The 26619-nt window shown below is 35.5% G+C and overlaps 1 protein-coding gene across 4 annotated transcripts in view; it reads left to right on the forward strand.

Annotated features, from left to right (window-relative positions):
- Positions 1-26619, forward strand: part of CCDC171 (coiled-coil domain containing 171) — a 294411-nt gene that overhangs the window by 39198 nt on the left and 228594 nt on the right. For all 4 annotated transcript variants that reach the window (XM_046663625.1, XM_046663624.1, XM_046663626.1 and 1 more), the window contains exons 5-6: positions 537-727; positions 14364-14510. In XM_046663625.1, coding sequence (XP_046519581.1) covers positions 537-727; positions 14364-14510 — 338 coding nt within the window. The remainder of the gene's footprint in view (positions 1-536; positions 728-14363; positions 14511-26619) is intronic.

The raw sequence follows: 26619 nt of genomic DNA on the forward strand, positions 1-26619 counted from the left end.
AGGAGTATGTCATACTTCTACTGTACTAGAGGGGCACCTACTTGGGCGTGCCTCTAGGAGTATGTCATACTTCTACTGTACTAGAGGGGCACCTACTTGGGCATGCCTCTAGGAGTATGTCATACTTCTACTGTACTAGAGGGGCACCTACTTGGGCATGCCTCTAGGAGTATGTCTTACTTCTACTGTGCTAGAGGGGCACCTACTTGGGCGTGCCTCTAGGAGTATGTCATACTTCTACTGTGCTAGAGGGGCACCTACTTGGGCCTGACTCTAGGAATATGTCATGCCGTTTCATGGCAAAGTCATCTTTGTCTGGAGGAAAGAGGAGATTGAGATACTACAGAATAGATTGGTTCTGGAACAGTGAGCTTTTCAAAAGTTTACTGGTATGAAGAGGTTAAATGTTTTGTCCTAAGATCACGCTGTAAGTGGAATCAGCTCTAATGCCTAGGTTTTTGGTTTTTATGTTTTCTTAATGGTTTTTTGTTTTTATGGTTGTAGATATACCTATTACTCTTTTATATTTTTAATAGCTCAGAATACAGAACTTCAAGGAAAGGCAAATGAGATCGAGAAAGTGTTCCAGACTTCCCAGCAAAAATGGAAAGAAGAGTGCAGAAGATTTGAACGTGATTTGGAGGAAAGAGACAATATAATTCAAAATTGCAATCGAGAATATGATTTACTTGTGAAAGAAAAAAGCAGACTAGAGAAAACTCTACAGGTAAAATATTTTTTATAAAGGAATTTTGCTATATATACTATTCATTGAGATGTGTTATACGTTATTTGAAGTTATCCTTGGAAAGGAAAACAGCTACCAGAAAGGAAAAAAAGTCTGATTTCCTTCTTTCCTACCTTGGTCCTTCCTTGTTCCTTCCTTCCTTCTTCCTTCTTTCCTTCCTTCCTTCCTTCTTTCTTTCCTTCCTCCCTCCCTCGCTCTCTTTCTCCCTCCTTCCCTTCCTTCCCTCCATACCTCCCTTCCTCTCTTCTTTACTTTTTAGAGGCATTCTTGCTGATCTCTTTTGTAATATGCTTTAGTAATATATTAATATATATATTCTTTATTTTTGTGAAAAACAATTTGAGATCTCTGATCAAAATAAAAAAAAAATCCCAAGCCAGCCCCAGTGGCCTAGTGGTTAAGTTTGGCGTGTGCTGCTTTGGTGACCCCGGTTCGGTTCCTGGGTGCAGACCTACATGTCAGTGGCTGTGCTGTGGCAGTGCCTTACATACAAAAAAGAGGAAGCTTGGCTAGCTCAGGGTGAATCTTCCTCAGCAAAGATAAATAAATAAAAAACTCCAAAACATTTATATGAGCCTATTACAAGAACCTACTGCCCCTTTGGTCCAGCAGCATGAAAATTTGGAATTTTAGAAATAAAGGCTCTAGATTTTCATCTGAATGTACAATAAATATAGAAAAATATTTATATATCTGATGTAAGCTTCATTATCTGTATAGAACACATTCTATATAGATATGATGTGTAAAATTTTGATGACCTTTTACTAAAATTATTGTGAGCTATTTATTCTCCCATTTTTTGTTCCTTTTTACTCTCTAAAGTATAGTCTAAAGTTAAAATTGCCAACAGCTTAGAAGATAGATTTTGACTTGCCTATATTTGCCATTTCTTTGAAGTATCAGTTTAAAGTTAGAAAAATACTTGATAAAAATGCTCTCCATTTACCACTGGTTATTTTTTTTTTTTTTTTGAGGGAGATTAGCCCTGAGCTAACTGCTGCCAATCCTCCTCTTTTTGGTGAGGAAGACTGGCCCTGAGCTAACATCCACGCCCATCTTCCTCTACTTTATATGTGGGACACCTGCCACAGCATGGCTTGCCAAGCAGTGCCATGTCCGCACCTGGGATCCGAATCAGTGAACCCCCGGCCGCTGAGAAGCGGAACGTGCTCACTTAACCATTGTGCCACCGGCTGGCCCCTACCACTGGTTACTTTTGATTTCCTCCACGTCAATAGTCATAGTTTGTGTCTCTTGCTTCCTACCATGTTCCTAGGCCTAGAACAATGCCTGGCATACACAGGGGCTCCATAGTATTTGAATGAGGGAAGTTTAGGTGGCAATGAGTGCTACAAGTCCCTGGGTGGCCCTGTGTAACCTTCCCACATAAAATGTCTTGGTGCTAAGGGGGAAGAAGGCCAGTGGTGGTGGCATTCCTTACAGTCTATCAGCCTGCACCTCAAGTTATAAGATCTTGATGTGATCTCGATCAGCTACTTGGTAGGAGAATTCTGATTTTCCGCTGTGGGCTTTGACCTGATCTGTACAGAAACCGTTGGGGACTTGGGGTATAATATGAGTCATTATTTAGCCCTAGGGTGTGGGAGAAAGCCTCAAGGCTCTTTGTGATGGCTTTCCTTAGTGAAAGTTCTGAGGGCAATCTTTATTATGCAGATAACCTACACTACTGGACACAGAGGCTTTCCCTCTCTCATAGAAACCACAGAATCTTTCTCCTTGTGTTAATAGGGTCTTAATTTTAAACCCTATAGGTTAGAAAATTGGGCTTCTCAGGATCCAGCGTTTTATATTTTTGAGATTTTTAACCAAATTAGATCTTGTACATGTAGTACAACTAGGAAAATCCCAAAAGAAAAGCCTCTTGCAAATGTTGTTTATCTGTAGAACTCGAAATTACAGTCCAAACCTAAAATTTTTTTGACTTTTCAAATTTTTAACATTCTAGAGTTTTCTTATCCTAATTTGTTACACAAAACTCCTTCCTCCTCCCCTTTTGCAGATAGTGTTCTCTGTCAGATTTATATATAAATTATCAGAGATAATTCAAACAGCTTGTTCATAGGTAATTAGAGCTTTCCACATATCTACATATAGATTACATATAATCTACTTCGTTTTTGTTTCTTTATCATATCGTAGAAGTTAAATTTTTTAGAAAAATTGGGTTAAATATATGTCTATATGTATATATATGTATGTATAAAATGTTGCTTAAATTAAAAGGGTAGCCATAGTTTCTTATTCAGATGTACATTCTGATGATCAAAATATAATAGTTCTGGGGCCGGCCCCGTGGCCGAGAGATTAAGTTCTTGTGCTCCGCTTTGGCGGCCCAGGGTTTCCCTGGTTTGGATCTAGGGTGCGGAGATGGCACTGCTCATCAAGCCATGCTGAGGTGGCATCCCACATGTCACAGCTGGAAGGACCCACAACTAAAATATACAACTATGTACGAGGGACTTTGGGGAGAAAAAGGAAAAAATAAAATCTTCAAAAAAAAGTTCTATTAATGATTTTAACATAAATATAATGAATTTTAATAGTCTATAGGTAAGGTGAGCCCTTTGTACATTTAAATTGGGGATGAAGGAAGGAAGATAACTTTTATTGATCTCATAGTAAAGTAAGACTTTATTCATATAAAGGAAGCGTTGGAAAAACATCAGCAGGAGAAGAATGAGATGGAGTCCCATGTCAGGGAGACAGCACTGGAGGAGTTTAGATTACAAGCAGAGCAATGGGAAGCAGAAAGAAGAGAGTTACAATTTATAGTACAGGTATTTTAAAAATAGTACTTAACTTCCTTAAATAAGTTTTTTTAAATGCTTGTGGTATTAAAAATTACGTTAGTGCAATAATTGCCTAGCTTACTCAGGGGGAAAATAATTCCTATGGGTCTTTGGTCTCCAGAAGGCCTGTTTCATTTGTGGTTACATGACAATATGGGCAACTGTTACCAACAGATACTATTAGAATCAGAGTTGGGTTGACTTCCTTTCCATAAGTTATGTGATTCTGAGAGGAACAGATATACATTTGGTATTTTATTTTTCCAATTTAAAATATGAGACTGTTAGCAGTCTTTAATAGCATAGAGAAATAGAATAATTGGATTTTGGATATTAAGGGATGCTTATAAATCATATCGTGTAGTCATTTTTGAACTCTTTTTAAGAAGTGCAAATTCTTAATCATGTTGTATTAAACCCTTTCCTCCCAACACACAGAATCCTCAAGGCTTCAAATAGTCCAGTTTGAAAATCACTGATGACATCCAACTCCCGTTATAGATGAGCACATGGAGATTTATGACTTACTCAAATCACAGACTGAGTGATTAATATGGGGAAGGACTACAAGTCGCCAGATTCTTGCTCTGGTTTACTTTGCGTTTTTTCAGCAGATTATATATAAAACATTTTGAAGGAGAGAGAGAAGTTCAAACTATTAATTCATTAACCAACTAACTTAAAATTTCAAAATAATTTTTCATCGTTTCTTCTATTACTTATTTTGTGAAAAGAAAAGCATGTTTTCTACCCACAATGACAAATTGACATATAGTCTTTATATAAATGTCAAAGATAAGCATTTTTCACAGAATGAAAAATATCTATCTAAAATAAATTTTGGAGTAGCTTTGTGTTAGAAACAACTTTATAAGATGAAGGCGACCAAAAACGGACAGAGAATAGGAGGCACTCTATTTCTTTGAGAGTGAAATCTGGCAGTAAACAGTGAAATACTGAATTTACGGTGTATGTAAGTATTCAGAATACCAAGAAAGCCACAGCTTTCCCAAACCTTTGGTCTTTGGGCAATGCTTTTCTTCCCAGTGCCTCCCTTTGTAGAATCTAGAAAGATGTAGCAATCACTCTTTAGACCTCTTGATATTCTTAGATAGTCTGTAATTTGTGTCATTAGTTAGTTCTCTCATTCATTCATTTATTCATTCCCTAAGTACTTACTGAGTTCCTGCTGTGGGTACTGAGGATATAAAATTGATTAAGATGTGATTTCTGTCCTAAAAGATCTTTTAACAGAGAGAGACATGTAAAGACAGGAAATATATTGTTTAATATAATAACATTTCGAAGAAAATGCTATGGGACCGTAAAAGAGAAATTGATCAACTGTCTTGGAGATTGGGGAACAATCGTCACAGAGCAGATGACATTTGAGCTGTTGTTGCTAATTCTCTTAAAGGTCACATGGAACAAACAAGCAAACACTATGAAATGAAAATAATCCCTTCATTTCTAAACACTCAGAAATCTCCAGCGCCACCAGTTAGACGCCTGAAACTTGTAATACTGTTCAGAGACCTATATTTAAATGTGTGGATGCTGAGATTTTGGTGCAGTTTCCTGGTCAATGCTATAAATATCAGATGAAACTTATGTGATTATACCAGATTTTATATTATAGAGTACTAAAATAATTTAAAATTCCACACCAGTCTTTAATTATTATGTGTGGAGAATAGGAGAATATATTCCTTAGTTACTACCACCTTTTGTGAGATATATTTTATTGTATTTTATAACTGAAATGTTCAGAGCTCTGTCTCTCAATTTCTTGTCCTTTTTATATTAACAAAAGACAACTGATTTTCCTTTTATAAAGCAAGCTTAAGAAACTATTTATATAATAGATCTTTTTTCAAATAACTTGAGGGATAGATTGAAATTCTCTTCTCTCTTGGCTGCTAATGGGTTTAGGTTTCTATCCTGTAATTAGGTGTTTGTATCACATAGCGTTCTCTATGTAGATCTCTAAGGGAATTCAGTTTTTAAAATAAATTTTTAAAAAACCTAAGTGAAACCCCATCTTTAACAGACAAAGCTGCTGTAATATTTCTCACATCTGGGCTTTAGAATTCAGACCTACTGTAAAAAGAAAATCTCAATTTTATGCCATCTCTCCTTTCTTTACTAGTAATTAAAGTGCTAAATAGAGGTATACTTCTCTGGAATATTACTGAGAATTCTCAGTGGAGTTACTGCAAAAGTTTTTAAGAAAGTGTTTCTCATTTTTTAAAATGCATACCCTCTTTTGAGAAACATAAAAATTCCATATTGGGGCCAGCCTTGTGGCTGAGTGGTTAAAGTTCTATGTGCTCCGCTTCAGCCACCTGGATTTGTGGGTTCAGATCCCGGGTGCGGACCTACTCCAATTGTCAGCCATGCTGTGGAGGCATCCCACATACAAAATGGAGGAAGATTGGCACAGAAGTTAGCTCAGGGCTAATCTTCCTCAAGTGAAAAAAGAGGAAGATTGGCAAGGGATGTCAGCTCAGGGTGAATCTTCCTCACCAAAAAAAAAAAAAGAATTTTCTTTTTTATCTCTATTTATTTAAATTTTTTATTTGAAATGAACATTTGTTTTGTTCTTATTTGTTTTTTCTCATTCCTGCAATAGCAGTGTGCACTTTGAGGGTGCTTATTTGCCATAAGCTTTTCTGTGGTTGGCTGTGTGGGATATACAGTGGTAAAGCTTTGTTTTTAAACTAGCGTACCCTTTCCTTTGTCACTTTTTCCAGTTCATTTCAATGTATGATCTATCAGTAATATTGAAAGCATTTAGAAGATGAATGTATGTTTTTTGTATTTACTTCATTTTCAACATTGTATAACTCAACCAGGGAATAAAATGATCCCTTCCTCATTCATTGACTAAATTTGGTTTATGTTTCTAGTGATTAGGGAGTAGGAGAGCTGGTGATGGCAAAGAGAATGGGAATTGTAGATGGAAAATAATACCATAAACTAAAGAAAGAGGAGGAAGAGTGGAGAAGCAGTAGGGAAGGTATGGGACCAGGCTTAGGCATAGGTGGGCTGTGTGATAAGACAGCTATTAGCGGTTGGGGTGCGACATGACCTGGTAAGCACAATTATACTCTGGGGACAGCTTGCAGGGAGTTCCATGAAAAGGAAGTATTTCAGAAGTTTGCCTTAGATGATCTAGGGCAGCAAGGAGCATTTCTTTCTAGTTTCCTGGGAAACTGCTGGTGCCCTGTGTAAGCAAATGGCATAGAAAGTGACACTGGCACTGGTCCTGCTTGTTGTTACCAAACAGGAAATATCTTAATATTCAATTTACAAAATTACTATTTATTGTGCTCATTGTAAAAATGCCTCTAATTTTGGACAATTTAAAAGCAGAAAGTGAGGGTTTTGCCCTCTCCTCCTGGAATCCCACTCCTCATCTGAGAGTATATGAACATATATTAATGTATTTACATAAATGAAATTGTAAGCCTCTGTAATATTTGGTGTCCGTGTTTTGATGTCCTTACAGTATTCTTGTAGTGTTTTCACGGTTTTATGGCATTTGCAAACTCCTAATATATTTAAGGAATCCCTTATTCATGGACATTTTATTTCCTTCAAAATTTTTTGTTCTAGTTAAAAATGGTTCACTAACATTCTTGTCTGTATCTTTGAGCTGTTGTACAAGTGATTAGCTGTGTAAATGTCTAGAAGTCTAATTGCTTGGTCTGCAAGCTTATGGATATACAATTATGATAGGTATTCCACAAAGTTAGTACCAGTTTCTACTCTACAGCAGCAAACACTATGTTTGACCACAGAGCTCTGCTGGCTTTGGGGATTGAGAGACGGGGAGCTTGTTCTGCCTCTTTCGGGAGATAATCATGTACTAGTTAAAGTTGGGACTAGCCATGCTGATATATTTCATAAGTTAGGAAGGAGGAGTACTTTAGCTCTGATGTGTTTCTAATTCTATAATTCTTTAGACTTGAAACCATGTTTTGGAGTGTGAGAAATGTTGTTTATATGAGTACATATAAAGAATTGTGTTTTTGGGCTATGTTTCTGGAAGATGTGGAAAGAAAGCAAGTTCATTTTCTAATAAAACAATGTGGTTTCCTGTGATATTAAATGCTAGTTCAAACACAAGCCTCGTTTTAAAATATTTTAAGTTCAACACCTCCCTCTAGTGGAAAAAAGAAAAACTCCCTCAGTTTCCACTGGCCTTAATATGATTTTATTTGACACACACACAAACACACAAACACACACACACTCTTACTTTTTCACTATAAGGATCCAGGTAGCTTTTGGTTTGATTGGAAAATAAATTCTGTGACAAAAATTGTAAAAATTTATTTGTGACGAAGCAAATTAATCTTGATGTATAACTGCATGGGGTATTTTATAGTTCTTTTGGGATTTTCTTGTATGTTATAATGCACCCAGACTTGAATTGTGTTGATAAAACCATGAACTTAAAGTAAATATTTGAAAATTAAAAAACATTAATGTTAATATTGTATATAATATTAATAAAATTAATATTAATATTGATATAACCAATACCAGTATAACCAACCACTACCATTAATAATGCCAATACTTACTGTCTGGACCATGTTAGTGTTTGACATATTTGATTCAGAATTACAAACAAACAGTAAATTGTTATATCATTAAAGACTGACTATTCTGAATTACTTCACTGTCCTACCACCGCCCCACCCCAAGAGATAACCATCATCCTGAAGTTGGTGTTTAATTTTCTGTCTGTTATACGTTGATAGTATATTACATTATTTTAATATTTTGTGTGTTTTAATGATGTACATAGAGTATCATATGGTATGCATCTTTGTCCAGCTTGTCTTTTTCACCTGTATTTTGGAGATTTATCTAAGTTATTAAACTAACTCTGGCTCATTCAGTTTAACTGCTATATTTTAACCTGTACATATACCATAATTAATTTACCCATTACCCGATAGATTGAGAGCTAAGTTCTTTCCAAATTTTAATTATTACAGACAGTGCGTCCATGAATAGCAAATGTTTTTGTTTATGTGGGGATGTATTTAGTGTATATGCAATTGTTAGGTGGTAAAATATCTGCCAAATTATTCTCCCAAGTGGTTGTACTAATTTGAGAGAAGAGTTCTCTTCCCTTACAATCTCTTGAACACTTGGTATTTTTCAGATTTAATTTCTTTTGTAGTAGAATGTATGTGAAATTCCATCTCATTCTTCCTTAAATTTCTATTTCCCTGACATTGACATGTTATGTTTCTTGGCCATTCATGTTTCTTCTTTTGTGAACTGCCAGTTTGTATTTTTTCCCTTTTTCCTTTTGGATTGTTTGTATATTTTTATTGACTTATAGGAGCTTTTTATATATGTGGTTACTAATCCTTGGTTATTTAGATCCTCATTGCAAACATCTTTTTCCTTTTTGTGGAGACATGGAGTAAATTTACATTGTGTTTGATGTACAGTTTTAAATTTGAATGTAGATGAATTTATCCATCTTTTCCTTTATGGACTGTACTTTTTATATCTTATATAACCTAAAGTCATAAAGAGAGTATATATTTTTTCTCTATATAGTATGAGATGGGATCTAATTTTGTTTTTTTCCGAGTGGATAACTGCATGTCCTTGTACCAGTTATTCAACTGTCTGTTCTATGACCAGCTACTGACTTATAGTGTCTCTGTCATATACCAAGTTTTTTTATATCTAAGCCTTGGTTCCTGGGTGCTCTGTTCACATGCTTATGTGTCTGTCTACTTCTGAATCAATACTAAATTTTAAAAAATTTATCATGGCTTTAGAGTAAGTCTTGGTGTCTGGTAGGGCAAGTTCCCCTCTCTGTATTCTTAATATTTTGGGGGGAAGAGGAGAGTTATTCTTAGCCTTTTACTCTTCCATGTGAGTTTGAGGATTGGCTTCTTGTATTCCACCAAGAAAACTTGCTGTAATTTTGATTGGAATTGGATTAGACTTATAGATACATTTGGTGTAGCGTTGACATCCTTAAAGTCCACATTTCTTCTATTATCCATTCTTTTATATTTTTGCTCTGTTTTCTGGGATACATCCTCAATTTTATATTGCAGGCTTTGTATTGAATTTTCATTTCTGCTTTTGGGTTTTTAATTTCTTGTTCTTTGACTATACCCTTTTATAGTAGACTCTTCTTGTGTCATGTTTGTAATATCTTATTTTAACTCTGTGAGGATGTAAGTCATATTTGTTTTGAAGGTGGCTTTCCCCTCCTTCCTTGATTATCTTTGTATTCTCTCAGTGTTTGGCCCCATTTGTTTGTAGGAGACTCTGAGTTTCACAAGAGAAGCTTTTCTCAAATGTCTGATGCTCTTTGGCTATGTGTTCATATTTAAGAATGAGGCACTAAAAAGCTGAGAAGAAGCTCTGTATGTGTGGTATCCTTCCATTTAATTGGGGAACCTTAAAAATGCCAGTATCTGTAGCTCTTTTCTTGTGAACAGGTGGTTTCCTAGAAAGGAGTCTTCTAGTCTCCTCGTGGTGCTTTTAGTACCTTAAGCCCAGGAGTCTGTATTCTGGGAGCTGAAGAGAGAAAGGGAGCTGTGAGCTCTCACTGCCCGCTATGCATATTTCACCTAATCTCCTAATTTTTCACAAAATATCTTACCGTGACCCCGAGTTGTGTCTGGTTTTCATGATCTCAGGTCTGTTTGGGTCACCCTGTCTGGTTAGTAAACTCTTTCCCTTTTCCAGGATGGAGAGGGGCATTTGCCAGAAAGGGAGCTGGCAGCAATGACCTGAGGATGTAAGTAACTGCAGCTTATGGAGGCTTCCAACAATGTTCTGTGTTCATTTCTACCCCATGGCATGGTGGCTTCAGGAATAACTGGTGCTTCCCATTTCTAATGGTTTGTGGGTGTGAATCAGCTGGCTTCTAGGCTCCTCTCTTTTTAAGTGTTTGCAAAGTTGAAAAGGCTGAACCCTAAGTCATTTATCACTTGTCCATTTGCTGTCTGTCTTCTAAATTTGTTTTGATGTCTTTTATTGGCTGTCGTCTTTTCTGCCATTCACTTTTTTTAAATTGAGGTCATAGTAGTTTATAACATTGTGAAATTTCAGTTGTACATTCTTATTTGTTCATGGCTGAATAAATTCCACTGTATATATATTACATATAGATATATATACACCACATTTTCTTTTTCTTTCTTTCCTTTTTTTTGGTGAGGAAGATTTGCCCTGAGCTGATGTCTGTCACCAATCTTTCTCTTTTTGCTTGAGGAAGATTCGCCCTGAGCTAACATCTGTGGCCAGTCTTCCTCTATTTTGTATGTTGGTCACTGCCACAGTGTGGCTGATGTGTAGGGTACGTCTGCACACAGGATCCTAACCTATGAAGCCAGGCTGCCAAAGTAGAGTGTGCCAAACTTAACTGTTACACCACCAAGCTGGCCCCTACACCACATTTTCTTTATCCATTCATCCATTGATGGACGCTTAAGTTGTTTCTGTGTCTTGGCTGTTGTATTGAGGCTGTTGATTTTCAAGGCTATCAGGAGCTGGGGTAATGGGGTATGGGATTGGGCAAGTTAAAATGCCACAAAGCTTGCCATTCTTATCGAGATTGAACTGATTTTCTTGAATAAATGCTTCTTGGATTACTGCAAGCCTTTGGTTAATTTCCAGTTAGGAAAAATTTGATTTTGACATTTTTTGCCAGTGTTCTTGTTGCTTTTATGGAGGAAAGAATTTTTCGTGGTCCTTAACTCTGCCATTCTGGAACTGCTTATGTTCTCTGAAGATCTTGAAGGTTTCTTCTCTTTATGTATGTTTCTCTCAGGTTGTTTTTTTCCCCTCCCCATTTGATTTAGGTGTCATCTTTTATGTTGGAGAATTTTTTCAAATATCACCTTTTCTTATGTTTAAGAGTGGGGGACTAAAAAGCTTATTAGAAGCTCTGAGTGTTTGGGTTACCTCTTCCTACCATGATTTTTGCTGTAGGATTGTCTGGCTGGATATTTACAACAGATATGTATATATTCCTTCTGCCTCCCTCAACTAACTTGAGAAGAGATAGAGAGTGGAAAACCTGATCGAGTCAGAATTCCAGGCCCATATTGCTTCACCAATGAATAAAAAGAAACATTCAAGAAGCGAATAGTTTCAGTCTTATATAGACTCTGCCAGAGAATGAAAAAATTTTGATAACATACCAAACTGACAAATCTTGCTATTAAACTGACAAGAACACAAGAAAAGATAATTATAGCCAATCTCCCTCATGAATATATGCAGAAATGTTATACAAAATATTAGCCAACTGAATGCAGCAAAATATTAAAAGGATATAATATAAAAAGCCTTTATGCAATAAATTCCAAGTGAGTTTAACATTAGAAAATCAGTGTAATTTTTAATTATGTAATCAGTAAACTTAATTATGCAATATAAGTTTCTTGGATATGTGAATAAAATTCCTAAGAATGTACACTATTTGAGGAAAGCAGTTTTTTTCTGTAAAAACTGTGTGTATGTGTTTATATCCATATCCAAGAATCTGTAGTAATTATCACATAATATTAATGAGTACTTGACCTCTGCATTTGAACTGTGATTGTTGGGTCAGAGTTTCATCTACATCTTGAAGGACTTTTATTTAAAAACTATTTGATAAATAATATTTAATATGGGTCAAGTATCATAAAGTTAGAATCTCACCAAGCTAAACATAGTAAGCCCTAACTGATCAGCCGTTGATTTTCCAGCTGTTCTTTTTTATAGGATTAAACTCAAACTCGCATGGAACGATGGGCATGCTCTGTTTGGGGTCTTGGTATTTGGAATGATTGTATGTTGTCTTTTTATACTATTTATCAATCGAATGGGAATCACAAGTCATATTTTCTTGTAAATAAATCTCATGAGACTTCCTGAATACTTTAATTTCTTTTGCTTTATTTAATAAATATTGTTTGAAATAACTGCCATCAACTAGGATACAAGCATCTTTTGGTTATGGACTTTATTTTGTTTTTGTTTTAAGTTATTGGGTTTTACTTTGTGATTAACCTTGTAAATTATTGTTTATTCATTTAAATATATACAGCATACTTAAGTGAAGGATTGAAAGTTGGAGATTATGTATTTGTAAGTCAAGAAGGCATATAATGTAACAGTGAATTTGAATTAATAGATGTAATATTAACTGCTTACAGGAGGGAGACCTATCATGTAGAATAATAATAGTATCTTATACAGTATTTAATGGTCTTAAAAGTCCTTTCATGAGGGCTGACCCAATGGCACAGTGGTTGAGTTTGCGTGTTCTCACTTTGGCGCCCCGGGGTTTGTGGGTTCAGCTCCCAGGCATGGACCTACACACCACTCATCAAGCTATGCTGTGGCAGTATCCCACAGGCAAAGTGGAGGAAGATTGACACAGATGTTAGTTCAGCAACAATCTTCCTCAAGTAAAAAGAGGAAGATTGGCAACAGATGTTAGTTCAGGGTCAATCTTCCTCACCAAAAACAAAAATAAAGCTGAACCAAACCCAATTTCCTTTCATATATGAAGGTACTCTTATGATGAAATTACTTTACATAAGGCTGTTCATAATACCATTTGTTCCTAAATCCAGAGTGTCACTATAAAAACTGCGAGTGCTATCTGCTGGTTGCAGGAGTGTTGGCACACTTTTGCTCTGGTACTCAGCTTTGCTCTTATCTATGATTATTTAAAGATTGACAATGTGTAAGTAGATGAACTTCTGTATATTAAGAAATTGCTATTACCTGAAGAAAACAGTTCTTAAGAGTTCATTTGTAGTCTGCTACAAAATAGTAATCTTGTGAATGAGGGATATGGAGAGAAGAATTAAATTGATTTTTGTTCTTCACCCTTTGACTGTGGACTATACTGCTGGGTACTTTTCATACTAGAATCTTTTTATAGAGAATTATATTTGGTGCTTGCAATATTCTCATTCAGATTCTGATGGTACCTTCTGAGTGGCTATTTATATTGGAAGCATGTATAAATACATATGTGTTTATGTCCCAGAATAAGATGATGCTGGTGAGGAAAAGGTGGGAAAGAGGGCTTTGTGAAAGACCCTAAGTGAGAATGATGAATCTAGATTAGTTACTGTGGAAATATCTTTGATATGTCTGTTAACTTTGTGTTTGAACGATAAAATTCAACTCTGATTTCTGAGTTTAGTTGGAAAAAGAGATTGAGAGACTTAAGTAGAAGATCTCCTGAGGTTATTTTTCTTTCGATAGTGCAGCAAAGATTTGAAAACTGAAGAGGAAATGAAACATAGCCATCTAGTGGATGCAACTTTAAGAGCTATAAGCATAAAGTACCATGAGCTCACATAAAAATCTCTCAAGGGTCATTATTAGGCATTCAAGCTAATCACTCCTTATCACACAAAGGGGCACTATACATGTGTATTACTAAATACCTTAAAATTTTAACGAGAAGGGAAACATTACCTCTGGCAGTTGAACTACAGCATTCTGTACATACCCTAATTGAACTAGCATAACATTGTCGTAAGCTATACACATTTTTCCATTGTAATATGTATTAATAAGATGTTTTAAATTATATAACTCCAGTAGTGCTTTTTATTCTGAAATGTTATATTCTGAAATGTTGCTGGAAAATATCTAGTTCCCTCTTTCCTGTATAAATTAACCTATTATTATGGTTGAAGCACAGATTTACTCACTCACTTCCTTCTGTAGAATACATTTTAGTCATTGTTGGCTTATACACTTCATTGATGCAAAAATGAATTATTTTCTAGGAGCAAGATAATGCTGTACAAAGTATGCACAAGAAAGTAGAAAAATTAGAAGCTGAACACATGGACTGCTCTGACCTTTTACGGCGACAAACAAATGAGCTTGAATTTAGTACTCAACGAGAGGAACGTCTTAGAAAAGAATTTGAGGTATATTTTCTCATTCTTTTATAAGATATATATGTTACCCAGTCAGTAATTTGAGGTCAGAGAAAGTTTTGCTCTGCAATAAAATATAAAGCTATTTTTTTGCATTTATTTTTATTGAATATTTGGCTTCTTTGAAAAATTTTGTATCACAGTAAATTTTATTTTGCTCCTAATTTTTAAAATCTATCCATTTTTCACAATTACTTCTCATGGAATATTTGGAAAGTTTGAGGGTAATTGTTTACATTATAAGGTTGAGGAAATAACACAGGAAAGGATTTTATACACATAACATTCAGTTCTAGTTTTGCAGTTTGAATCATGTATAGTAGCTGTATGGTTTTGTGGAATGCTTTTCAGAAAAGGTAAGACTTCAGATGGGGAAGGAGCATCAGTTTACAAATGAAAAATATGATTTTTATGAGGCAGTGATACTGATAATCACTTTAATTAATCTTAAGAGAATTCCAGTTTAATTGTGTTTAAAATTTCCTTTTGCTTTATGGAAAATTAAGTATTCTAATAGATGAAGTTTTGTTCTAAACATAATTTATAATTGTTATTAGGTAAATAAACATGTTTAAAGAGAATTGAATGATAAAATGCTAGAGGTGGTTTTGTTAGACTCACTGCTGTCATTTAACATTGTTCTGAGAATTTTAGCCAAAGATATACGTAAAGGCAAGAACAGCAATGAGAATGATAATTTTTGGAAGGAGAGCTGTATGATTCTTATTGTGTTCAGATGATATGCTTATAACTCTGGATACTTAAGAAAATCAACTTTGAAATTATTGACACAAGCAAGAACATTCAATAAGGAGGCCAGGAAGAAAATAGTATATAACAATTATGCTTACATTCTTACATACCCGCAATAATCAGAGAATAAAATACAAATAAGTTTTCTTCACCATAGTGACAAAATAGGAATACAATTAACAACAAATACATTAAAAATTATGAAATTTACCTGAGAGTCTTATAAGAAAATGGTGAGACATTTTGGGAACACAACACTGTAAAGATAGTGAATTTTCCCTAGATTATACTATGGGTTTAAGCAGTTCCAATAAAAAATTCAATGGAATTACTTTGGGAAGACAGACTCTGAAATTCATGTGGAAGACTAAAGAGCCGGATGCGAGTCTCTAATACATTTTGATAAGAGTAATGACTGGAGACTTGTTATACCAGAAGTTCATACACACTGTGAAGATTCAGTGAAGTGCCATTTGTGGTTTTTTGATTGTATGCAACAGAAACCAACTTTGGTTAACTTAAAGTGGGAATTCGGTGAAAGAATATGGGAATCATAGTCACAGAATCAGGAGGAACACTGAGGAGTCAGACTCAGAAAGCCTGTGACTCCCAGAGCATCTCCAGAGGTCTTAGGAGCACAAATGATGGATGAAGTGGGATGAATTGGTACCAATAATTTTCATTGTTTTTGTAACTTTACTCAGGATTCAAATCCAAGAACGAGAACATTTGATTGAAAGAGGTAACTTGCTGCAAATAAATCTCTCTCATTTCTACTAAAAAAAAAAAAATTCTTATAGAGAAAATCACGGTGTTGGTACCAAAAAGAAGAGGACAAGATTGTTGAGTGGCCAAAAAGTACAATAATTCTAAGACCAGACTTTCTATGAGATGGAACTGAAAGGCCAGTAGGAGACTATATATAAAAATTTAGTATAGTAAAATATAGTTTTAAATCAGTGAAGATGGGAAAGACTATTCAGAGAATTGTGTTGAAACAATTGCCTAACTATTTGGGACAAAGTAAAATTAGATTCCTATCTTATATTCTAAAATAAATTCCAGTGGATTAAAGAGAATGGAACATTAAAGCAATGATAAACTAAGAAGAAGAAAATTTAGATTAATATTTTTCTGTGGTCTGAGTGCAGTATGACTTATTACTAATCATTAAAGCAGAGGGACAAAATCATAAAGGAATAGATTTATAGCTTTGACTCTGAAAAATTAAAGTCGTACATAAGTAAAACCCCTACTTCAAATAAAATAAAAAGACAACCTAATGAGACAAATATTTACAGGAAAGGGTAAATATATCTTTATTTCCATGTCTGTCTTATCTCTATATCTAAATCCCCTACTCTTTGGTAAGGAAAAGGGGAAAACCTTTATAAAAAAATATACCAAGGACATCAAAGAAGATATGATATGAAAGAAAATTTTTTTAAATTTATTTTATTTTTTTCGGATATACATCATATTTTGAATTTTCTGTACATTACATCATGTTCACCACCCGAAAACTAATTATAGTCCATCCCCTCACATGTGAGCCTAATCACCCCTTTTGCCCTCCCCCCTCCCCCCTTCCCCAATGGTAACCACCAATCCAATCTCCAATGCTATGTGTTTTTTTTTGTCGTTTTTATCTTCTACTTATGATTGAGATCATATGGTATTTGACTTTCTCCCTCTGACTTATTTCACTCAGCATAATACCCTCAAGGTCCATCCATGTTGTCACAAATGGCCGGATTTCGTCATTTCTTATGGCTGAGTAGTAGTCCATCGTGTATAAATACCACATCTTCTTTATCCATTCGTCCCTTGATGGGCACCTAGGTTGCTTCCGTATCTTGGCTATTATGTATAATGCTGCAGTGAACATAGGGGTGGAAGCATCTTTATGCCTTTGTGTTTTCAAGTTCTTTGGATAAATACCCAGCAGTGGGATAGCTGGATCATATGGTAGATCTATCCTTAATTTTCTGAGGATACTCCATACTGCTTTCCATAGTGGGTGCACCAGTTTGCACTGCCACCAGCAGTGAACAAGGGTTCCCTTCTCTCCACATCCTCTCCAACATTTGTTGTTTCCTGTCTTGTTAATTATAGCCATTCTGACCAGAGTGAGGTGATACCTCATTGTAGTTTTGATTTGCATTTCCCTGATAGCTAATGATGTTGAGCATCTTTTCATATGCCTGTTGGCCATCTGTATATCTTCTTTGGAGAAATCTCTGTTCAGATCTTTTGCCCATTTTCTAATTGGATTGTTGGTTTTGTTGTTGTTGAGCTGTATTAGTTCTTTGTATATTTTGGATATTAACCCCTTATCTGATATGTGGTTTGCAAATATCTTCTCCCAATTGTTAGGTTGTCTTTTCGTTTTGTTGATGGTTTCCTTTGCCGTGCAGAAGCTTTTTAGTTTGATGTAGTCCCATTTGTTCATTTTTTCTTTTGTTTCCCTTTCCTGGTCAGACATGGGACTTGAAAATATGCTGCTCAGGCCGATGTCATAGAGCGTACTGTCTATCTTTTCTTCTAGAAGTCTCATGGTTTCGGGTCTTACATTCAAGTCTTTAATCCATTTTGAGTTGATTTTTGTGCCTGGTGTAAGGGAATGGTGTACTTTCATTCTTTTGCATGTGGCTGTCCAGTTTTCCCAACACCATTTATTGAAGAGACTCTCCTTTCTCCATAGTATGCTCTTGGCTCCCTTGTCGAATATTAGCTGTCCATAAGTGTGTGGGTTTAATTCTGGGCTCTCAATTCTGTTCCATTGAGCTGTGTGTCTATTTTTGTGCCAGTACCATGCTGTTTTGGTTACTATGGCTTTGTAGTATAATTTGAAATCAGGGAGTGTGATACCTCCAGCTTTGTTCTATTTTCTCAGGAGTTCTTTGGCTATTCGAGGTCTTTTGTTGTTCCTGAAAGAAAAATTTCAGACGGACAACAAACACATGAAAAATGTTTAACCTCGTCATGATGTAAGAAAGACTATAACACTTGTAATACTAAGATTAAAGACAGCGATAGTACCCAGTGTTGGTGAGGGTGGTGTTAAAACTTCCCATACCTTGCTAGTAGGAGTGTAAATTTATAAAACCTTGACAGAGTCCCATTTGGCAAATTTACAGGCTCTGTCCTCAAAAAATTATCACATGCTTCTGGGCCTCTCTTTCTCCTGCCCCATCTCCTCCATGTCTCTCTAGGCCTATGACACAGCCATCATCCCAGGACATCCTTACCCTCTGTTGGATCCCGTTTCCTAGGTCCCATGCCTCCCTTGTTTCAGTGGAATACAAGGTCTAGCGGTTTCTAAAGAAAGGGTGTATGGGAGCTAAATTTTATGTTATCTTGCATGTTTGAACATGTTTTTATCAATAAGGTATTAGGGTAGATATAATTTCGCTGAAGATAGAATTTTAGGTTGAAAGACATTTCCTCTCAGATTTCGAAGGCCTTGCCTCACTGATTCCCAGTCTCTTCTGTTGCTGTTGAGAGACCTGATGCCATTCTGATTTGTGCTCCTTTGTTGGTGACTCTTTTCTCACTTTCTTCCTCTGAAAGTTTTCTTCATCCTCTATTTTTTTAAACTTTTTTTTTAAATGGAAAACTTTAAATATATAAGAAAGGTAGACAGAGTAGTATAATGAACCTAATGTACCCATCACCAGCTTCAACAATTATATGTTTATGGGCGATCTTGTATCATTTATCCCCCATTTACTTTCCTCTCTCCCTATTATGATGAAACAAATCTCAGGCATTGTATCATTTCAACTTTAAATATTTCGAGGCTGGCCCCATGGCCGAGTGGTTAAGTTCGTGCGCTCTGCTTTGGCAGCCCAGGGTTTCCCTGGTTCGAATCCTGGGTGCGGACATGGCACTGCTCATCAAGCCATGCTGAGGTGGCATCCCACGTGCCACAACCAGAAGGACCCACAACTAAAAATACACAACTGTGTACCGGGGGGGCCTTTGGGAGAAAAAGGAAAAATAAAATCTTAAAAAAAAAATTTTCATTATGATTTCTAAAAAATAAGGGGTCTTTTATCAAACTCAAGTTTTTTAATAGTAATTACTTAATATAATCAAATGTCCAGGCATTATTCAAATTTCAGATTGTCTCACAAATGGCACAAATGTATATGATTGCAGTTAGTTTGAATCAGAATTCCAATTAAGTCTACACATTATACTTTATTGATACGTTTCTTAAAAATTTCTTTTAATCTATAGGTCCTCCATCTGTAGCTTTCTTTTTTTCTTGTGATGTATTTGTGAAGACACCAAGTTACTTGTGCTGTCGAGTTCCCACTGACTGAAATTTTAGAATATCAAAAAAAAAAAACAAACCAAAACAATTTTTCTTAGTGTAGATCTTTTTTATTCAATATGCAGGGCATTTGGTGGCCATTTTCATTAGGAGACTCATATCCTTGATTTTGAGGAATTCGCCCGTTTTATTTCTTCCTAATTTTCTCCTTTGGGTTTTTTCTGCTCTCTCCTTCATGGGCTTTTATTATTCAAGTGTTAGACCAACTGGATTGATGTTTTACTTTTCTTACCTTTCTCTTGTCTTTTTCTCTGTCTTTTTGTTGTTGTTCCTTCTGGGGAGATTTACTTGACTTTACTTTTATCTTCTAATTGAATATTTTCTTTTTCTTTCTTTTTTTTTTTTTGAGGAAGATTAGCCCTGAGCTAACATCTGCTGCCAATCTTCCTCTTTTTGCTAAGGAAGACTGGCCCGAAGCTAACATCTGTGCCCACCCTCCTCTACTTCATATGTGGGATGCCTACCACAGCATGGCTTGCCAAGCAGTGCCATGTCTGCACCCGGGATCTGAACCGGCGAACCCTGGGCTGCTGAAGTGGAATGTGTGAACCTAACTGCTGTGCTACGGGCCAGCCCTGAATATTTTCTTTTTTTATTTTAAATTTATGAGAGCTCTTGTTCTCTGTACCATTTTTATGGCATCCTGTTCCTATATTATGGCTACTGTATTCATGTTTATTCAGTAAATACTTATTGAAAGTGTCAGGCACACTTCTGAGGCATAGCAGTGAACAAAACAAAGCCTCTTCCCTCTTGAAATTGACACTCTAGTCAGAGAGAGTCACACATTAAATGAAACAAAACGCGATAAGCCCTGTGGAGAGGAGGAAAGCAGACTTGGGAGGTAATGAGTGATGGGACAGGACGGTTCCCCTTTTATGTTAGTGGTCATGCAAGGCTGACTTGATAAGATGGCATTTGAGCACGGACCTGAAGGAAGAAAGGGATTGAGCCATATGGATATCTGGGGGAAGAACATTCTAGGTAAAAGGAATAGAAAGTGCAAAGGCCGTGAGATGTGAGTGTGCTTGGAATGTTTGAGGAATAGCAAGGCCATTGTGACCGAAATGGAATGAGCAAGAGAGAGACTAGTAGGATATATAGAATGGTAGGCAGATTTTATAGAATCTTGAAGGTCTTTTGTAGTTCATTGTAAGAACCTGGACGTTTTTCCTGAGTGAGATGGAAAGCCATTGGAAGGTTTTGAGCAGAGGAGTGACATATCCTCTCTGATTTGTTTTAAAAGCATCATTCTCTATACTTTTTGGAGAATAGATTGTTTAAGAGGCCATTTAGGAGACTATTAAAGTAATCTAGATGACAGATTATGGTATTTTAGACCAAGGTAGTGGTAGAGGAGGTGGTCAGTTTTGTATGTATTTTAGAAGATAGAACCAATAGGATTTGCGGATTAATTGGACCTGGCTTGTGAGAGGGAAAAAAGGGAGTAAAGGATAATGCCAAAGATTTTGGCTTGAACATATGGGTGAATGGCATTACCATTTAGTCACTGGCAAAGAATGCATGTGGGGTAGATTTGGGAGGGATCAGGAGTTAGGTTTTAGATATGCTAAATTTGACATGCCCACTAGACATCCAAGTGGAGCTGTTGGGTTGGCAGTTGAATATATGAGTATTGGTCTTAGGGAAGCCTCACTGTAGGATCATAAGGCGATGTGCCAAATATTCACTGGGACATTTTGAAATGTTACAATCTATAGGTCTTTTCTCTGTTGTTTCTTTAGTTTCTGCAAAGAGTGATCCGACAGTTTCCTCTTTGGTGGTTCGGAAATGGAGGAAGAATCTGGGTATCTTCAGAATGCAGACTTTTTTCTGGTTTCAGTCTTGCACGCCCCCCTCCTCCCCACCCCATGTATCCCTATGTTCAGCCTCTGCTTTAGATTCACATTCTCCAGATAATAAACCTCCAGTTTGTGTAGTGATTAGGGAGGGATAGTTGTTTGGCTAGTTGGGGTGGAGGTGGATGCTTGGAAGGTTAATTTCTCATACTGGTGATATTTAAAAAGACTTTATTGAGATATAATTTTTATGCACAAATTCACTCACTTATAGTGTGCAGTTCAGTGACTTTTAGAATATTCACAGAGTTGTGCAACTATGACCACAATCAATTTTAGAATGTTTTTTTATCACCTCAGTAAGAAACCTCATACCCACTAGCCATGACTCTCCTGTTCCCCATCCCTGTCAGCCCTCAGCAACCATTCATCTACTTTCTGCTTCTATAGATTTGCGTATTCTGGACTTTTCCTATTAATGGAATCATGCAGTATGTGGTCTTTTGTGATTGACTTTTTCTTCACTTAGCATGATATTTTCAGGATTCATCTCTGTTGTATCATGTATTAATAGTTTATTTCTTTTTATTACTGAATAATATTCCATTGTATTATATACAACATTTTGTATATCCATTCATCAGTTGATAGACATTTGTGTTGTTTCCACTTTTTGGCTTTTATGAATAATGCTTCTATGAACATTTGTGTACAAGTTTTTGTGTGGACGTGTTTTCAGTTCTCTTGGGTATATACTTAGGAGTGAATTGCTGGGTCATATGGTAACTCTATGTTTAACTTTTTGAAGAACTGTCAGACTATTTTACACAGTGGTGGCACCATTCTACATTCCCACTACTGATGTATGAGGGTTCTAATTTCTCCAGATCCTCACCAAAACTTGTTATGGTCAGTCTTTTTGACTATAGCCACTCTAGTAGGTGAGTAATGGTATCTGATGTGGTTTTGCTTTGCAGTTCTCTAATGACTAATGATTTTGAGTGTCATTTCTTGTGCTTATTAGCCATTTGTATATTGTTGGAGAAATATCTATTCAGATCCATTGTCTGTTTCTTAATGGGTTATTTGTACCGTATGAATGTAAGTTGTTAATAATAGGGGAAATTATGTGTGGCTTATATAGGAACTCTCAGTAATAATGCCAAATATGAACTTGGTAAAAAAATTACTCATACTTTTACCACACATGGTCTAATTTTATATAATGTTAGATAAATAAAAATGAAATTATCTTCTAGGTAATATTTTTAGCTTATTTGTCACTTGTGCCGAACATTTTTTCAGGCCAGTAAATTCAGGAATATATCATATTTTACGTCATCATTTTTTTTAACATTATGTGGTTTGTGAATGGCCTACTAAAAAAGGATTAGAATAGAGTTAAAGTTCTGAATATACTTAGAATTTTAGAAAATCCTTTAGAAGTCACTTTAAGGATGATGTAAAACTCTATGATCATCACTAAAAACGTTTTAATTGACTTATAGGTATGAAGAAGTACTAGGTAACAGTGATTTCTTTTTTGTTGATAAGCCCATGTTGATAAGTTTCTTGGTAAGCCCATTTTGACTCAATTGAGGAAATGTCTAATGCCTAAACTTTCGGATTTGTTTTTGGATAACTCAGTATTGACTTTTTCATTGTAAATACTTACCTGCCTCAATTTCTTTTTTTATTGATTGATGTGGTAAGTATATAATTGTTTTAGACTAGTCTTAACTTTGTAGTTTTTCTTAGCTACTCTGTGAGTACTTTTGTAAGACCAGGTCTCTACTTTTGGAGAATTTGAAGCTTTGAGGTTAGTCCAGGTAGTCTCTATTTTTGTTCAACTTATAAGAATTTTATAAGTGGACAAACATAGTCCTCTGACTTATCTATGCTTCTTCATATTTAGACACCTTTAAAAATTTTGCTTTATATTTAAGTGAGTGTATTTTTGTATTTGCTATTTGAACAGAAGATGACACAATGAAGGAGAAGTTGAATTTCTAGAGAGTATTTTAGGCTAATTTTATGTTCAATTTTGGAGACATTAACTGCTAGTAATTCTAGGTACTTAAGTAATTGTCAGTAGTATTTTTTAAAAGATTAATGTAATATAATAATAAAGAGGAAAATTGTTAAAATTTTAATTTAATATAACACATTATTTAATGTCAGTAATATCATTCTAAAGCAACTAATATAGTAGACATTTAGCTTAATAAATGTTTTAAATTTTAGTGAAGCTTTTTAACAGTTGCATTTCATGAAAAGCTGATTTCTTCATGTGCCTGAGCCAAAGAAGTTTACATATATATATACTTTTCAATCTGATAAGCTATATACCATTGTGTGGCTTAATCATCTTAACATGGATCAATAGTTTCTTAGATTAAAAGAAAAAACCAACTCCCAATCCAATTTTCTAAATGTGGTGCTAGATACCACAGAACCAGGGGAAAAGTGAACTGGAAAAAGAAATATCCATGGCTTTTATAAACCTCTTTGCAACTAGAGGAATTTTTTTTTTTATCATGGGAAATAAGCTTAACTCAATAAGAAAAGAGAAAAGAGAAGATGCAAACCTAATTCCGAGAGAACTGAAGGATCTTGTGAAGATTACAGTGGAGAGAGAACAGTCTTTGCAAATAAATTCTGAATTGCTTCTGTCAGTCATTTTCTATATTATAGTAACATAAAAAGGGTAGAATATAGCCTTGTCTCTACACATATTCTACACTCAAGTGAAAAAGGAAAAGAAAAATGAATCTCACTTTTCATATTGTCCATAAAGGCCAGCTCATATGTCTCATCTTTTTAAAGTCATCATGTGATTGTAGGAATTATTTTTAAACACCTATTTTTGTTGATTACTCACTATAAAGTAGGTAAATGATGAAATTACCTGGGTTATACAATTATGCTTGTAAGTCTTATACATTTTTGTATTTATATTCATAATGGATTTTAAAATTGGAAGTTCATTAAAAAATTTGTTAAATACTGAAGCTTTTGTTGCCAGAAAAGGTAAAGGTGATTTTTAAGGATGCTAAGTTAATTTATTACCATGCTACTCAGAATTTGTGGCCTATAAATTATGTTCCTGAAGTTTCCTATTTCCATTATCTGTGGTTTCTTTCAGTATACCTACAAGTAATAACTTTTTTCCCTTTAAACTGCTTAATAATTTGAGTGATATGCTTCATTATGCATTCCTTGTGAATAAAAATAATTGCTATGTTCTCCAATTTTGTTTCCTATAGTCATCTTGTTGCCTTCATCTGCCTGTTCTGAATCCGTTAAGCCTCTGATTGTTTTGCCATCCTCGGTGACTAACCCTGAGGTTCCTCTCCTGAAACTGCACAGTTAACCATGGTCAGCATGACTGCACAGAGAACTCTGAATATTTGTATATTCAGCTGTCGCTTGAATCTGCTGTGTAATTTTAGAGTGAGGAACACTTTAAGTTAGCCAGTTTATGTAAAGTAATCTGGAGGATTCTGGAAAACAAGTATGATTTGGCTATCAATGAAATAGTTGCAAATGAACTGTAATTCATAGCAGAGAAATATAAGGAGTGTCCCTTAGAGGCAATTCAGTTTTCATCCATGACAAAGGTCTTCTCTTCCTTACTTACAGTGGAAATGCTTATAGATGTGTCAGCACCCCTCTGGCCTTATATTAAAGGGTGAGGACTTAGCATGATCTCTGGCATATGGTAGGTGCTCTTTAAATGTCCCATTTTCCTTTTTGGTTGGCCTATCTAGTAAAGTAAATATCAATGAGATTATCATGAAAAGATGCAAACTTGTTCCTTTTTTTAAAAAATAATCTTGTAAGTGTTTTTATAAAGTAGCATTCACTTAATGGGGTTAGGAATAAATATAACATGTTTGGATTTCTGGGTAGAAATCCAGCAGTTCCCATGTTCTGAGTCACAAAAGGATTAATTTTGCCTCTGACTAGAGTTGTTTTTCTCACATAGTGTGCTGCCTACATGCAAAGTAAGAGAGCTACTTAAAAAAAGCCAAATCTTCAAATCAGATGCCTTAAAGATTGAAAATATTATGTACTATATTGTATTGGCCTGTTTTGTAAAACATACAATATTCTTGTGTCAAATGACAAAATACATATGAAACTCCTTTGAGAACTGTAAAATATTAGTATTCAATTGTAGGATTGATATCATTAATGACCTTAATATAAGTACACTCTTTCGTGTAGACATGACACTCAGCAATATGAGTGCTTACTTAAAAAAAAAAAGAGCCCATATTAAAAGTCAGACTAATTGAATAATAACATTACTTTTCAAATTCTTTGATTAGGACAAGGATGATAAATAGTAAAGGAATCATGGGGGCTGGCCTGGTGGTGCAGCGGTTAAGTGCACACTTTCCGCTTTGGTGGCCCGGGGTTCGCCGGTTTGGATCCCGGGTGTGGACATGGCACTGCTTGGCACGCCATGCTGTGGTAGGCGTCCCACGTATAAAGTAGAGGAAGATGGGCGCGGATGTTAGCTCAAGGCCAGTCTTCCTCAGCAAAAAGAGGAGGATTGGCAGCAGATGTTAGCTCAGGGCTAATCTTCCTCAAAAAAAAAAAAGGACTCATAGATTGTTCTTCATTATGACTCCACAATGTATGACTCAAGTTAAGTGGTATGATATTATGGTGCTTCTGTTTTTCAGATACTTGTCAAATAGTTAGAAACTTTGACCCTTTAAGGTGTCTTTTTTGGTAATGAAAAGTACTTTGACATCTTCAGTTTAAGACATCAATGTACAGTACTACTCTTTCCCCCCCCACACAGGTAGGGAATAGGTATGTGGTTAATTGTTAATACACACATAATAAATTATTTATGGCCACTCACATATACCAAAGTATACTTACCACTAAAATAACCGTTATAGAATTAATCAGTTTATGATGATTCAGTTCATTAGAATCATCTTTTTGAAGCTGAATTATTACTATATTGGTTACTTGTGAAAGTGTCCATTAATGGGAAATATCAGGTGATGAAATCTGGAAAAAAAAAAATAAACAGCCGCTTTCTATTTACACAGCTGTTGACATTCTGGGGTAAACTTTGTGCACCCGTTTTGGAAACAGTGCTATATAACTCACTGCTGAGAAATCTCTCACTCATGTGTACTTGTGTGATGTTTCCTCCCCTGTTCTCTTGATAGCCAGTTTA

The sequence above is a fragment of the Equus quagga genome, chromosome 6, assembly GCF_021613505.1.
Source record: "Equus quagga isolate Etosha38 chromosome 6, UCLA_HA_Equagga_1.0, whole genome shotgun sequence".
Classification (NCBI taxonomy): Eukaryota; Metazoa; Chordata; class Mammalia; order Perissodactyla; family Equidae; genus Equus; species Equus quagga.